This window comes from Drosophila pseudoobscura, chromosome X, assembly GCF_009870125.1.
Source record: "Drosophila pseudoobscura strain MV-25-SWS-2005 chromosome X, UCI_Dpse_MV25, whole genome shotgun sequence".
Lineage (NCBI taxonomy): Eukaryota > Metazoa > Arthropoda > Insecta > Diptera > Drosophilidae > Drosophila > Drosophila pseudoobscura.
Genome location: NC_046683.1, coordinates 60,827,372 through 60,841,868, shown reverse-complemented (window position 1 = coordinate 60,841,868; position 14,497 = coordinate 60,827,372). Strand labels below are relative to the sequence as shown.

Genomic DNA, 14,497 nt, shown 5'->3' with positions numbered 1-14,497 from the left:
GATGATCCTTTTTTTTTTTTGCTGATATTTTCCGTTAAAATTTTGGAATATTTAAATTGATTAAAATGCAAGACATGCATAAATTTGTGAACAAAAAAAAGCAGAATATGGAAACCTTTTCGGTTCCCAGGAAAAAGAAAGAACAAATGGAAAACGCCAAGGTTTTTTTGAGTTCATATATTTTTTTACACAAAAACGCTTTACAATAGATTTAAATTTAAACTTAAATATTTCCGTTTGTTCTCTATCGATAATTGTAATAGCTACCGTTATTATTGGATGCACTTCAAGTGATCTTTCAAGATCATGAAAGATTTAAGCATGTTCTTTTTTTTGCTCCTAATATGAACATATGGTGATATGTGTATTCTATTGGTTTTGTCTTTTTTTCTATGGTCTTAACTTTAGACCGGAACAGTGCGACTTGTTTTTTAAAGCGCATAATGTATAGATAATAAAAAGAAATTATACCTATCATTTCTTAAAAAATGATTTTGAAGTTTAAACATATATTGCAAACAGATTTTATATTTTTGTTGTCTAAGCTCCCTTTCGGAAGCCTCCCCCCGCTGTAAACCCCTTCTGGTTTTCGCATTATACTGAAATTTTTTCTCTCGCTCTATTCTGTATTGCTTGTATAACTGTGAAAAGCCCACTTTACGGTTTTCAATTATTAAAAAATAAAACACAAGACATGACATGCATAAATTTGTGAGCAAAAAAACAGGAAACCTTTTCGGTTGAATCTTGTTTTCCCTGGAAAAAATTATAGGAATGAAAAATTGCAAGGATTTTTTGTGTTTATATATTTGGTATATACAAAAACAGTTTACAATAGGGGTTTTTTTTTTATTAAATAGGGGAATACTTTTAAAGATTGCCGTTTACTCTCTATCGATAATCGTAATAGCTATTATTATTATTGGATTCAATCCGATCCGAGCCGAGCCGAGCCGAACGGAACCGAACCGAAAAGATCCGTTAGATTTAGGTATGAATAGATTACACTAGGATTTGGGGATTTAGGGTTAACAGTCGAAGAGCAGGAACCCCGGGCTATCGTAGGCCGTTCCGGTCCGCGGACACCGCTACAAGAGCAGGGTTCCCCGAGCAGGGAGCAGGGTTCCTCACTATAAGTTATTCACGCTGATGATCTGATTGATCCAGCCGATGAACGAGGACGTCTTCACGTAGACGCCGGGCACATCCTGGCGGCCGCAGCCAAAGCCCCAGGACACCAGGCCGGCCAGCTCGTAGAAGCCATCGTCCTGGCACACCAGCGGACCGCCACCATCGCCCTGGCAGGCGTCGTGTCCCTCCTCGCCGCCAGCACAGAAACTGGAGGCGGGCAGTATGAAGATCTTCTCCGTCACGGCATTCACCTTCCGGATGCACTCCGTGTCGCTCACAATGGGGATCTCCGCCTCGCGTACCCTCAGGGGTATGGGACCAGCTGCAAATCAAAGAAAGTTAGAGATTGCCAGGATTGTGCGATGGCGATCCAAGACCCACCTTCTCCCATGTAGCCGTAGCCGGTGACCGTGCATCGCTTGCCCGCCGCATGGCTAACACCACGCGCAGGGAGGCACACCAGACAGACGCCATCCCGGAGCTCCGCCTGGCCGTGCAGCTTCAGCAGGGCAATGTCGTTGTCCAGGGTTTGGCTGTTGTGGTTGTGGTGGATGTAGGTGGTGGCCACGCGTAGTGTCTGGGCCCCCGGACTGCCGTACTTGCGCGTCAAATCATAGTCGCCCACCCGAACATAGATGGCATCTCCGGAACGAACAATACTGTGGATCAAAGTGGATATAAGTGGGTTAGTGGGGTCCAGTGGTGGTTTGGGATCCAATCACTCACTTGGTGACGCAATGGGCCGCCGTCAGCACCCACTGGGTGCCGATGAGGGCCGCTCCACAGAGATATTGATTCAGGGAATTGATCAAAGCCACCTGCCAGCACCACTCGCCGTTCTCCCCATCCTCCCCGCCCACCACGCGGGCCCTTCTCCTGCCGCTGTAGTTGGCCGCCTGCAGCGAGCCGTGCAGCGATCGCTGCTGGTAGTAGTCCGGATACACGATCTCCGGCTGGTCCGACTCCGACTGGCTGTGGTAGGAGCGCAGCTGGTTGCTCTGCAGACTGGCACCGGTCTCCACGAGGTCCCCGAGCTTGTCGTTGTGGATCTGGATGGGCACGATGGCGGATCCGAGGACCAGGCGCTCGTTGGACTTGTTGAAGCTGCTGCCGTATGCCGAGACGGAGGTCATTTGGCGGGCGGAGCGTTGCACGCCGTACTTGGCCCGGGCGTAGGACACCAGCGAAAGGGCAGGAGACCTGCCGGCGCGTCCGGTGCGGAGTGTTCCCTTGACGCCGCACACGTACTTGGAGTAGACATGCGGCCGCGGAGTCGTTGTGGTGGTCGTCGTGGTCGGAGGCGTGGTCATCGGGGGCTGGGGCTGTGGCGGCAGGGCGGGCTGCAGTCCGGGACCGGACTGTCCGTAATAGTCCGCATAGCTCTGCGGCGCCGGCGGAGGCGGTCCTGGCTGGTGCTGCTGGTAGGGATTCGGATGGTGCGGCGGCATTTGTGGCGGCAGACCCTGCGATTGCTGGTTGGACATGTAGGAGTAGGGGGGCATGGCAGCCGGCTGCGGCGGGTAGGCCTGCGGCGGACCCATCGGCGGCGGCGGCACAGGATAGTAGGCGGTGTCGTTGCGCGTCTGGAACTGCTGTCGCTCGAGGATCTTGCTCTTGGGGGCACAGCAGATCTGGCCGGAGCGCTTGCACCTGAACAGGTCGGTCATCTCGGCGTTTTCTGTTGGAGATTACGGTCTATCATTGGAGTCCCACGACAGGGGTGAAAATTTACTCACTGAAGCACGTGAAGCTGAGCAGACTGACGATGCAGGAGCCGGGACACTCCTCGCGGGGATCCGGACTGGGCGTATTGTGCAGCACATAGGGCGGTGCTGTGGGCGGCTGGGTGGGCGAGGGCGTCGCGGGCGGCAGCTTCGGCTTGGGCGCACCGGCGCGAGAGTTGTCGCAGCAGACAGAGCCCTTGGCACAGGTCGTGGCCGTGGAGACCAGCACGGAGGGACGCTCGCAGAAGGCGGCCATGATGTTCAGCAGACAGAAGCCCGGGCAGCGTGGCACCTGTGGCGGTGCCTGGGGCGGCGGTGGTGGCGCCGACGAGGGGGCGTTCAGTGTGCTCTCTGCAAAGGAGATGATCTGCGAGAGAAGATCTCCACCGCCGCCGCCGCCACCTCCTCCTCCAAGGGGGTTCGAAGACGCTGGTGGTGACGCGGCAGGACGAGCAGGCTTTGGTGCGGGCTTGGGGGCATGCTTGATGGCCGGCTTTGTGGGTGGCGGCGGCTTGGAGGTGGGCGCCTCGGAGGCGCCGGTGCCAGTGACACAGCAGCTACCCTCGCCCGGACAGAAGGCCTCCGAGTCGATGTCGTCGCAGAAGATGGCAAAGATCCCGTTCATGCACTCGCCCTCGCACTCCTTGAGCTCCTGCCCCTGGTCGTTGGCCTGCCCGGACTTCAGCTTGTTGCTCAGCGGAGCCTCCTCTTCCTCCTCCTCATCGTCGGCCTCCTCGTCGTCCTCTTCTTCGGCGGCTGCCTCGGTGGTGGTCCTGGTCGGATGCTTCTTATGCTTGCTGGGCTTTGGCGAGCTGTTCCCGCTGGTCCTTGCTGGCTCTGGGGTGGTGCTGGTGGTGGTGGTTGCCTTCGTGGTGGTGGTGGTGCTGCTGGTGGATGTGCTGGTGGAGCTGCTTGCCCTTGTGGGCACCGACTTCTCGGATATCGTCTGATTCGGCTTGAGGTTGCTCATGTGCTCTGCAGAGGATGGAAAACACTCTGGTTAATGGGGGGAGGTTCAATGGTACGCTGATCGTCCACCTACTGGCTGGAATGTAGATGTCTTTGGGCAGCTTCCCATTGGAGTACTCGTCCAGGGAGACGCAGCACTTGGTGCCCTCTTTGCACAGTCCATCGCTGGTCAGGTACGCCTCGCAGTACTCCGCTATCCGATCCGCCACACAGACGCCCGTGCAGTCCTCTGAAAAAGATCAAGGAAACGGGCTAGAAAGGATTTCTGGGCTGCCTGGTCTTCGACTGATCGTACTGTTCACATCATCCGAGATCTTGGTGGCCTCATCCTTGTCCTTGGGCTTCGCCGTGGGCGCCTTCTTGGTGGTGCTGGGCTTCTTTGTGGTGGCCGCCGTGGCTTTGGTCGTGCTGCTGGCCGGACGCTTGGCCTGCGGCTTGGGTTTGGGCTTCGGTGTGGTGGTTGTCGCTGAAGTGGTGCTGCGCCTGGTCGTGCTAGTGGTGGCCACTGTCGTGGTTGTCCTTTGCGTCGTCGTGGTGCTAGCTGTGGTCGTTGTCTTGGGCGTTGTGGTTCCCCTCAAAGCTGTGGCATTTTTACCTTCAAAACAAAAGGATGAATACTTTCCCGGGCTCAAGTCTGCTGCGATCCTCACCTGGTGCATTCTCGATGCAGCACTTCATGCTGGGCGACGGACAGGGCACATTGTCGAGCACCTCGTAGCAGATGAGAGTGGCCAGCGTGTGGACACAGACTCCGGGACAGTCCTTGGCATCCGCTGTGCTGGTGATGGTGTCGAGCAGGCCTGAAGGAAGAGATCATGGTGCTTATTGCTGCTTCGGAATAAGGAGCTCTCGCTCTCTCTCTCTCTCTCACCTGATAGAAAACTCCCAGCCAGGGACTCGTCCTGGGCCTGGGCCGGCAATGGACTCACCACCAACAGGCTGAGGAGACTCAGGGCGAGGAAGCTGCTGGTCAATTGACTTGGAAAGCCTTTCATTTCTCGAAGATTCGCCATGGTCAGCACGTGCTCATTGCTTTAGCATAAAATCTGAGAGAATCTTTGAGAATCGGAGGGAAAAGAGTGAAGTAATTAGCGTTTGGTTCAAGTGAAAGTCGAGGAGGCCACTGAGTCATCTGATGTGTGCTGTCTGCTGGCTGCCATGTAACCCAAGAGCCCCTGGGGCCCACATCTGACGTAATGCAGCAGCAGCTTGGGGCAGATGCGAGAGCATTGCCACCTCAAGATCATCATCATAATCATCATTACGATGATCTCTGAATCGTGGCAGAGTGTGATAAGAAGTTAAACTCGTTTTCACACATTTGTTTGTGTCGTGGAGTGGAGTTAGGAGAGGACTCGGTTCGGTTCCCACTCCACTCTCTGGTGGCAGGTGGCCCCCTTTTTTGTATATTACGTATACGCATACGTATCCAAGAAGAGATCAATACCCATTCTACACCCATTTCGGAATGGGAATGCCAAGAGTTCCTAACGGATCAGTGCTCCACAGCAGACACAGACACAATTCCGGCTTAATGGGAATGATATGTATTTGGGTTGTTGCCCAAGAACCAGAAATGGAAATGGAAACAGAGAAAGAATCGTCAAACCAAACTGGTTACACGCCTCCTCCTCCTCCTCCTCCCCCCGATCTGTAGACAGACGATTTCCATGCAAATATGTAATTATACGAAAAGTATTTATCTACCAAAAAAGAGACGACAATGGTAAAAGCAGTGGCATTCTTTCAAAACGGAACCGTTTAGTGAATGAAATAGAAAGTACTTAGTGGCAACGAAATGAAATGAAACCTACTCTTCAGATAGAGATCTTTTTAGCGAAAGTGCAGCGCCGCCAGATGCCAACTGTTGGACAATGAAATTGTACACCGGACTCACACACTTCCCCACATCACGTGCGGGTCTGTTCGGGTCGGGTCGGGTCTTCTCGAAGCTTTCTAGGGAAAACCGGAAATTTCCGGGAGGTAGGGCAACAATATATTAATTACGACGCCGGGGCCATAATCCTCATTCTTTCTAGAAAGTGACTGACTTGGATCTTGGTCTTTCCAGATCTTGGTTAGCCAAAAACCAATTCTAGCCGCTCCCCACAAGACTTCAAAGGCACACACGTATTTTGGGTCAAGACTCTCTCTCTCTCTCGCTCTCTCTCGCTGTCGCTTTGGAAGCTCCCCGTTTTGTGCTTCCCTCATTCTTGCCCCATTCTGTCAGTCACCACGCCTACGCCATCATGAATACCAAGTCCGGCACCAAAACCGATAACTGGGTCAGATGCATAAGGCGCGACGGCGTTAACACCGATACGATCCATTCCGATCCGATCCGATCGTTCCCCCTTCCTGCTCTCTCTCTCTCTCTCTCTCTCTGTGTGTCGCTCTCTGTCTCTCGCTGGAGAGTTTGTTCTTCTTGGGAATCACTTGAAATTCCAGTTGCTGAATTTGAATTTCACACCGTACCGTACCCCACGAAAGAAGAATGAAAGAATGTCTTTCAAAAACAAACAGAAATGCCGATGGAAGAACGGTTAACTTTAACTGTAAACGACACACGCTGGCACACGCACACGAACACGAACACACATGCACAGGCGCGATCGGACATCCACATGCATATGTATGTATGTACGCATGTGTGTATGTAGGCACGCCTGTCCATCTATCGTAGTTGATTCGGAGCTGCTTTTCAATTTGCAAAGCGATTTTTTCGTTGGTCTCTTTCGTTTTTAGCACTTCCATAAAAGTTACAAAAAAAAGACAAGGCACATAAATACCAAGTACTAGCCAGCCGCAGAAGAGGCAGGAGACGACGAAGAAAGGCACCAGAAGATGAAGGAGGAGATGAAGTAGTAGTAGAAGACCACATCAAAGAGGAAGAGGAACCACTCTTCGCCTAAGGCTCGTCGGTTCACGAACAAGTTAAGCGACTTCTACTGCTAGCTGCCTGTCTCTCTCTCTGCTTCTTTCTTTCCGAACGTACCATAACGGTATACGCATATGTATGTACATATGTAACTGTGAGCTGGCAGCCAGGAGACAGTCCATATGCAGATGCCGTCACCTTGGAATGCACTTGGAATCCGGCACAAGACACACTCCCACCTGCACCGCACCTGCTGCACCACAAGCAAAAGTCCACATCAAAGCACACACAAAAAAAAACACACACACATACTCGTATATCACTCACAATGTTTTAAAATTAGAACAGAAGGAGGATCGTACGATCCACGGCAACCGTTGCTTCTTAGTTGTGGACTGGAATGAGAGGCGACGACTGCACCTTGCGAAAGCCAGAAACGATCTGACCAGCGCTCAAGGTTCTCATCGCTGGTAAGCCATAAGAAGCCGAGCTTGGCGCTGAAGCAGGCCGCCAAGGCCAGGCCCAGGCCCCGCGTCCGATCCGATCCGATCCGATCCGAGCCGCGGCCACAGCTGGAGAAAGTGTGGAAAAGACGGGCAAAGAGAGCCCAAAAGTTTAAAGAGAAACTATCCACAATCTACCTGGCTCTTCCGTCCGACTCTTATGACCATCACCTGTTTTGTGCTCTCTCTTTCTCTTATGACCGTCCAATCCATCACCTGTTCGAGTGTTAGTGTGAGTGGGCCTACCTGGCCACTCTTTTGTGTGTCCGTGTGTGGCCCATAAAGAAGGATGGCCTGGGATTCGTGTCGATTGGTCGCCCAAATTGCCACTTAAGATCGGGGGTTAACCATTTTGAAGACATTTTTATTAGACACTAGCAATCCCCTACCGCTGCCCTTGCCAAAAAAAAGGAACAAGAAAGAAATTGCACCCCCCGGAGTGTGCCTACTTATCGGATTAGCAATTGCGATTCCCGAACCGAGCCGCGGGGAAGGATCGTTACCCAATCATCATTTTTGCGCATTTGCATTCTGCCCGGGACTTAGTTATGCAAATTTCAAGTGCAACAAGATGTTGCACACACACTCGTATGCTAATTTACAGCACATTTTCGCAAGTCACAGCCCTGCAGCCCTTCAGAATACTGATCTGCATCTTGATCTTGGCTTGGGTTCGGGCTTTGGCCTGGGTTTGGCTCTGGCTCTGGCTGGAAGAGCTGTTGACGTTTCTCTGTTGTCAAACATTGTAGAATGCAATTATGAGTGCGCGAATCTCTAATGAGCAACTAAGTAGGCAATGCAGATGCTCCCATTTGCATACCGCCTGGGAAAACTGCGTAATCCGATAAGAAGGGGATTTGTGGTTCAGTGGGAAAATGATTTCGAATTACAGTTTGTAGCCAAAATAAAGCAGTCACAAAGGAAACTTCAAAGCTTCCAATTGAAAGCCGAATACTTGTATCTCTTAAATAACCGAATCTGAATCTCGGTGATATGTAGGTATCTTGAGATAAAAGACAACAATTCCCATCCTAGTAATGGCACCTAGTAAACAACATATCCTTGCCGTCTGCCACGCCAACAATCGGGTAAGGTAAGGTAATCAAATGTCTAGGCAAATGAACAGTCTCTGAACAGGCTCTTTCGTTGTCCTTCGATCGCGGATGTTCCCAGGCTCTGGCGCGCATCCTTCGTTTCGGGGCAAAATCTTCTCAAGACGAAACTTCACACGACAGTCTCGGATCGCAATTTGAATAAAACGCTGCATAAAAAAAATTGAAAGTGGTAAAAAAAAGTGAAAAAACTTCCTAAAAAAAAGTCTAGAGGAAAAAAAAGTATTTATCATTCCGTGCGTGCGTGTGTGTGAGAGAGGAGTATTTTATACCTGGAAGAACCGAAGGCAAATAGATAAGGAGACGCTGCCGCTGTCGCTGTCGCTGTCGTTGGTGGTGGTGGTTCGTCCTTCGTCCTGCGTATGCAAATTTGATCGCCCGAGTCCGTGATGATTCCTTTTCAATTTGAACAATGCCGAGGGTCGCCGGATCGCCCTGTCCCCTGGCCACACATGTTTTTGTGTCTGCGTTTTTTCTACATTAATCGTCCTATTTAAAAAAAAAATGATTAAACCCTTTTGCTGCTTCGTTCGGTACATTTTTTTTTAAAGATTTTTCCCCGTTTTTGATGCGGCTTGTGTGAGGTTCGTCTTTTTTTTGTTTTTTTGCTTAAGTCATCCCGTTGTTGTAATTTCACTTTTTCCGTGAGAACTTTTAGTCGATGTCTTGGGCGAAATTCGAGGAAGAATGAGAGGAGGCAAAGGAACTGGAGATAGCTAAGAATGGGAGACGCTCGACGCTTGATGCTTGAGGTATAATAGATAGACGATCTTAGACAATATGATCTTTAAATTTGGAGCAGTGCAGCATTTAGTATTGGTTTACTTTTGATGTTTTTTTAGTCGTGGAAACTCATGAGAGTAAGCTAAGATAAAAAGTAATTTATTGCTAAAGATTTTCGAAAACTAATTCAAACTTAAAAACCATATCATAGACGCCTTTTCTTGTGGTTACAGTATTTATTTCGTTAAATACAAGACACAATTTATGCTTAAATAATCAAGAGGCCTGCCCTGATCCGAGCTCCGACCTGGCCCCGATCCCGACACCCGACCCCCGACCCCGAACCGGAGCCTGACCCTACCCACCAGCATCGACAGCAATCTACCCCCCGCGGGGCGATGTACGATGATGATCTTGTGGAGTTGCTGGCACTGGTACTGGCCTGAGATCTGACCGAGTTTCCTCAATTTGCATATCAAGGAGGAACGGAACCCTTGTAAGTTTTAGACGGGGTGCCGTCGACGGGTGCAAGGCATTGCAAGGGTTCGGTTTGTCATGGGAACAAAAGATGCATTCAGCGTCGAAGAATAGAGGGAATCAATATTTGAGGTAATTAATTAACAGCATCAATATTGAAGAATGGAAACCAACAGCAATATTCACATTTAGCAATCAATTGATTGACAATTCAATCATATCGTGCAATTTGATCAGCGAAAGTCATTTATGATCGTGTTTCAAAGCTAAGGTCTGCGAAAGAATTTCACTTCAAAATTCCCTTGAACTTAACAAAAGTGAATTTATTTCGTAAGTAAATACGTTGAATGCAACTACAATTTTATTGCTTAAATATAACCTCCCTTGCTGTTGATAAGCTTTATTAGATATAAAGTAAAGATATATCCGATTCCGCTCGCTCCTTGTAGCTAGAATTTAAATATTCAAGAGCCTCCATAATACCCTGCCTAGTCAAACATAATTTTTGGAGTTCCTTTCGTGAGTTATAGCACTCTCTCCAGCTAAATCCAAATTCAGCTCACACCATAAGACAGGAGAGCTCCTCTATGGAGCCATAATAGCCATAGATCATAAGCAGATATGTGATAAACCTTATCAAAATGTAAAACAAGAAAGATTCAAACATACATACACATGTCAAAGTAGACATTACAATACACAATGGAGTGGAAATGCTTTCATTCCATAATACAATACGAGTTGTTCAGTTTTGTTTCGTTTCGTTTGGTTCAGATACAATTGTGAAATGAAATTCATGCAAAATAGCAATATTTTTGTGTGTTTTCATTAAACTCCAAATCTATTCTTAAATTGAATTCTTCGCATTTCACAAAAATCTAAGTAAAAATCAACAGAAAATAATTTACTGTAAGTATTGCAAAATCAGAATTCGAACTAAAATTCAAATACAACGGATGCATGCGTTCTTTTTACAGCGGTCTGGCAGCACTACGATGATTTAGCTATGCGCTCTTTTTACAGCGGTCTGGCAAAACTGCGATGATTTAAATGTCGAGGAACTGCCACCTTACCGAAGCACTGCCACCACAATTGCGATTTTCAAATCGGTATGAATCGGGTATCGTAAAACTAGTTAATCTTGTAGAAAATTTACTCATCACGAGGATAAAATTATGTGGGCAGGGCTGAGATTTCTATCTAGTAAGTAATATTCCACGGAATATCAAAGTATAAAGGAACTTGAATTCGTCAGTATATTTACGGTATATTTTAAAATGAGCCGGTATGTTTTGGTATATTTCTGAGGGTCGGACGGTATATCTTAACCTTATTACCGCGGTCACACTAATTTTCTTGCCGCCACGTCTAGCTTACACACCTCGCAATTTTTTTACTTTTCATAGTTTTTTCTAGTATTTTCCAGTATATTTTAAGACGCGCCATGGACCTCACCCTTTTGTCGTATGCACCAATGTTGAAACCGTGTAGAAATGCCACCTAGAGCCATGTCCAGGCTACATCGAACACTAATTAGTGATCAGAATCGAATTCCTTATCGTTTGCCATCAAAATCTCAATTTTTTGAATGTCGAAAATAAAGGCATGTCAAAAAGTGGATAACGGAGGTTTTGCACACTGGCGCTTCCATGGGCAACAGTTTTTGAAACGTACACATTTCTGCTTCGTGTGTCGCCTTTGTTAATTACAATGTAGTTCATATGTGGGAAATGTGTAGTTAGCGTGTAGTTACTATGTAAGGAAATTCATTTAGTGGAAATTTTTGTTGACCGGTTTTGCTTAAACCTTATTTTATAAACAATCCAAACAGATGAGAACCTAAAGTTAACTAGTCTTGTAGGAAATTGATGTAATAATCGGATAAAATTATGTGTTCAGACCATCAGGTCTTTGTTAGCTAGTTATATTCCACGGAATATCCAAAACGAGGAATATGACGCAACTTGAATACAAATAATTGTCAGTATATTTATAGTATATCCAAATATTCATATTCGTGCCCCCACCACTCAAGTGCCAAAAATACCAAAAACAATCAAAGTCAAGTAAAATTAAATCCAAAAATGTTGATACGTAAATATTCGCCAGATTTGTGAAATTGACAACATCAAAAGCAACAAAATCTCTGAATACTCGACTCTGACCGCATTGCGCATTTCCATTCGGGGAATCACTTGCGCTTCGTCGGCGAACAGAAGAAGAACAGGTTGCACGCAACAGTAGAAACAGCAGCAGCGATAAAAACAATAGGAAAAATGTCTGCGAGAGGTACACGACAAGTGCAGCGCAATCTGTGGGCCTCGCTCCTGGCGCTCCTGGTGATCCTGTACTGGGCAGATCCCACGGGCGGCTACTTTGCCGCCCTAGACGAGACCGAAACGAACAAAAACTGCTTCTGCGAGGTAAGTGACAGGCCGCAGCCGCTTCGCTTCACTCAGGCATGAAACTTTCTCATTTCCCACACACACAGTTGGAGGGGTCCATCAACGATTGCAGCTGCGATGTCGACACTGTGGATCACTTCAACAACATGAAGATCTTTCCCCGCCTCCAGTCGCTGCTCGTGAAGAACTTCTTCAGGTTCTACAAGGTGAACCTCAGACAGGAATGCCCTTTTTGGCCAGACGACAGTCGCTGTGCTATACGCTTCTGTCAAGTGGAGAATTGCGAGGAGCAGGCCATACCACAGGGCATCAAGGACAAGGGTGAACACAAAGAGAAAGCTGCCGCATTCAAGGTAAGATAGAGATGGGCGTTTACCCTGAATTCCCCGCCGGAAAGAGAGAGCGCGCGCTATCAATCTGCGCGTCTTATCAGAGAGCAGTCGTTCTTTTTGTTGAAGTTGGAGTACGACACTCCCCTCCCTCCCTCACTATCTGCAACGCTCAATAGGTTGGCAAGTGATTTATACACATTCCACATTCCACGTAATCTCCCATTGTCTCACGGGCGTAAATCTTCGCGCACAATGATGTGGTCATATTTTGGTAGCATTGCTGACGTGTTCTTGCTGCCCTGCCCATTCATCCGCCCCCTTTTTGATTGCAGTTCAATGTTGTTTACCTTTTGTTCTCCATCACGACTCACTTACAATCGGAGCACAATTGGAACTGCTTCTGTTTGCACAGTTGCCAAATGGTTTACCTGTTGACTGACTTCCTTCTCATCTTTGATTTTTTTTTTCAGTATTCACGCGAGGCACAATCGGCCAACGGCTGCTCGGATGCCGAGGACTTTGACAGCGCCCTGGGTTTCCTGGACACGAGCATCAGTGATCAGGCGCACCGGGAATTCGAGCTGTGGGCGAAACATGACGAGGCTGAAGAGGATTTCTGCATAGTCGATGATCACGAGGAGGGCTCGCAGTATGTCGATCTGCTGCTCAATCCGGAGCGGTACACCGGCTACCGGGGAGAGTCAGCCCACCGCATCTGGAAGAGCATCTACCTGGAGAATTGCTTTGGCGGCAACAACGAGACGGCAAACAAGTTCTCCAACTATGTCCCGCACTTGGATCTGCGGAATGTGTGCCTGGAGCAGCGCGCCTTCTACCGCATTATCTCGGGACTGCACTCCAGCATCAACATCCACCTGTGCTCCAAGTACCTTCTGTCCGAATCGAAAGATTTCCTGGATCCGCAGGGCATCTGGGGGCCCAATGCCCAGGAGTTCAAGCGTCGTTTCAGCCCAGAGACAACTGGAGGCGAGGGTCCACACTGGCTGCGAAATCTGTACTTTATTTACCTGGTGGAGCTGCGGGCCCTGGCCAAGGCGGCGCCCTATCTGCGTCGCGAGGATTACTACACGGGCATTGCCGAGGAGGATGACGAGGTGAAGTTGGCCATCAATGACCTTCTCAGCGTCATAGAGTAAGTTCACGAATACTTTTCCGGAGATTCTGTTCTGGGACATTACTAATCAAAAATGCACAGATCCTTCCAGTCGCACTTCGATGAGAATGCTCTGTTCAGCAGCGGCATCGCCTCGATCAAGTTCAAGAGCGACTACAAAGAGAAGTTCCGCAACATATCCAGAATCATGAGCTGTGTGGGCTGCGACAAGTGCAAGCTGTGGGGCAAGCTGCAGACCCAGGGCCTGGGCACTGCCCTCAAGATCCTCTACTCGGAGAAGCTCAATCTGGCCACTGAGAGCGGTCTGTGGGACAGGCCGCACATCGAGGCGGATCCCATCTTCAGACTATCGCGTCCAGAGATTGTTGCTCTCTTCAATGCCTTCGGCAGGTGCGTCCAAGCTTAGCAAACGTTGCCTGATCCATCAAATCTAATGGTAATGGACTTCTTCTTTGCAGATTATCAAACAGCATATACGAGATGGAAAACTTCCGGCGAGTGCTGAGATAACCCGGCAATAAAGAGCCCTCAAGGCGGCATCAGTCCCATTCAGTTCCCCGGAGCAGCTCGGCCTCGATGCTCGACTGTCTATCTAATTTGTACGCACATATTTGGGACTGTATTTTTTGGATCTTGGTTACGATTTCCCCTTCCCCCAATAGACACCCGAACACTTGAAGGCCTGGCAGAGAGGCTATCGCACCCGGGAAAGCGGCATGACATCCTTGTAAATAATATTAATTACCCCTAGGCTACTTGTACTTTACTGCACTTTACCCGGCCCGACACGACCCAATCGAACAGATGGACGGAGGACAGACAGGTGTTAACCATAAGTTAGAATATATTATTTATTGTGGCAGAAGGAGACTCAAACAAAACGCATTGTGCAATAACTCGACCGCGAAAGACACGAAAATAAATGTGAGAAATGTGAGAAAGATCGATGTTTACCCTAACCGCCAGCTTGGCCTGGTTTTTGTTGTTTGTGTGTTTGTGGAACACGTCGCCAGGGAGCTGGGGCGTAGCAACCGACTTGTTTGCCTTTGCAACAACTGTCATCTCCAGACATGGATATATCTACATATATATTTGTGACATTCATAGA

At 48.5% G+C, this 14,497-nt stretch overlaps 2 protein-coding genes across 3 annotated transcripts; one reads left to right on the top strand and one right to left on the bottom strand.

Annotated features, from left to right (window-relative positions):
• Positions 1–782: 782 nt before the first annotated feature.
• mas (trypsin-like serine protease domain-containing protein masquerade) lies at positions 783–7,176 on the bottom strand. The gene is made up of 9 exons (XM_001353000.4): positions 7,030–7,176; positions 4,696–4,880; positions 4,475–4,624; positions 4,120–4,419; positions 3,898–4,053; positions 2,868–3,830; positions 1,858–2,809; positions 1,513–1,790; positions 783–1,453 (listed from the first exon to the last, which is right to left on the bottom strand). Exons 2-9 carry the CDS (start codon positions 4,835–4,837, stop codon positions 1,131–1,133), a joined length of 3,264 nt encoding a protein of 1,087 aa, XP_001353036.4. The 5' UTR covers positions 4,838–4,880; positions 7,030–7,176; the 3' UTR covers positions 783–1,130.
• Positions 7,177–10,255: 3,079 nt separating this feature from the next.
• Positions 10,256–14,334, top strand: Ero1L (endoplasmic reticulum oxidoreductin-1-like protein). Of its 2 annotated transcripts, XR_004470015.1 has the most exons (8): positions 10,256–10,426; positions 10,495–10,626; positions 11,627–11,940; positions 12,009–12,275; positions 12,725–13,407; positions 13,471–13,779; positions 13,848–13,988; positions 14,052–14,334. XR_004470015.1 is itself a non-coding variant. In XM_002135587.3 (7 exons), the coding sequence occupies exons 3-7, from the start codon at positions 11,794–11,796 to the stop codon at positions 13,897–13,899; spliced, it is 1,458 nt and encodes a 485-aa protein (XP_002135623.1). In that variant the 5' UTR covers positions 10,256–10,426; positions 10,495–10,626; positions 11,627–11,793; the 3' UTR covers positions 13,900–14,334. The 2 variants fall into 2 exon arrangements, 1 of the variants encoding a protein (XP_002135623.1); XM_002135587.3 differs by having other exon boundaries at positions 13,848–14,334.
• Positions 14,335–14,497: the final 163 nt, after the last annotated feature.

Bases quoted from the DNA above. Each gene is read 5' to 3' on its own strand.
- Ero1L (XM_002135587.3), top strand. From the start codon at position 11,794: ATGTCTGCGAGAGGTACACGACAAGTGCAGCGCAATCTGTGGGCCTCG. The intron at 13,408-13,470 runs GTAAGTTCACGA...AAAAATGCACAG, and splicing joins GACCTTCTCAGCGTCATAGA to ATCCTTCCAGTCGCACTTCG. The intron at 13,780-13,847 runs GTGCGTCCAAGC...TCTTCTTTGCAG, and splicing joins CTCTTCAATGCCTTCGGCAG to ATTATCAAACAGCATATACG.
- mas (XM_001353000.4), bottom strand. From the start codon at position 4,837: ATGGCGAATCTTCGAGAAATGAAAGGCTTTCCAAGTCAATTGACCAGC. The intron at 4,054-4,119 runs GTACGATCAGTC...GATCTTTTTCAG, and splicing joins GATCTCGGATGATGTGAACA to AGGACTGCACGGGCGTCTGT. The intron at 3,831-3,897 runs GTAGGTGGACGA...CATCCTCTGCAG, and splicing joins AGACATCTACATTCCAGCCA to AGCACATGAGCAACCTCAAG.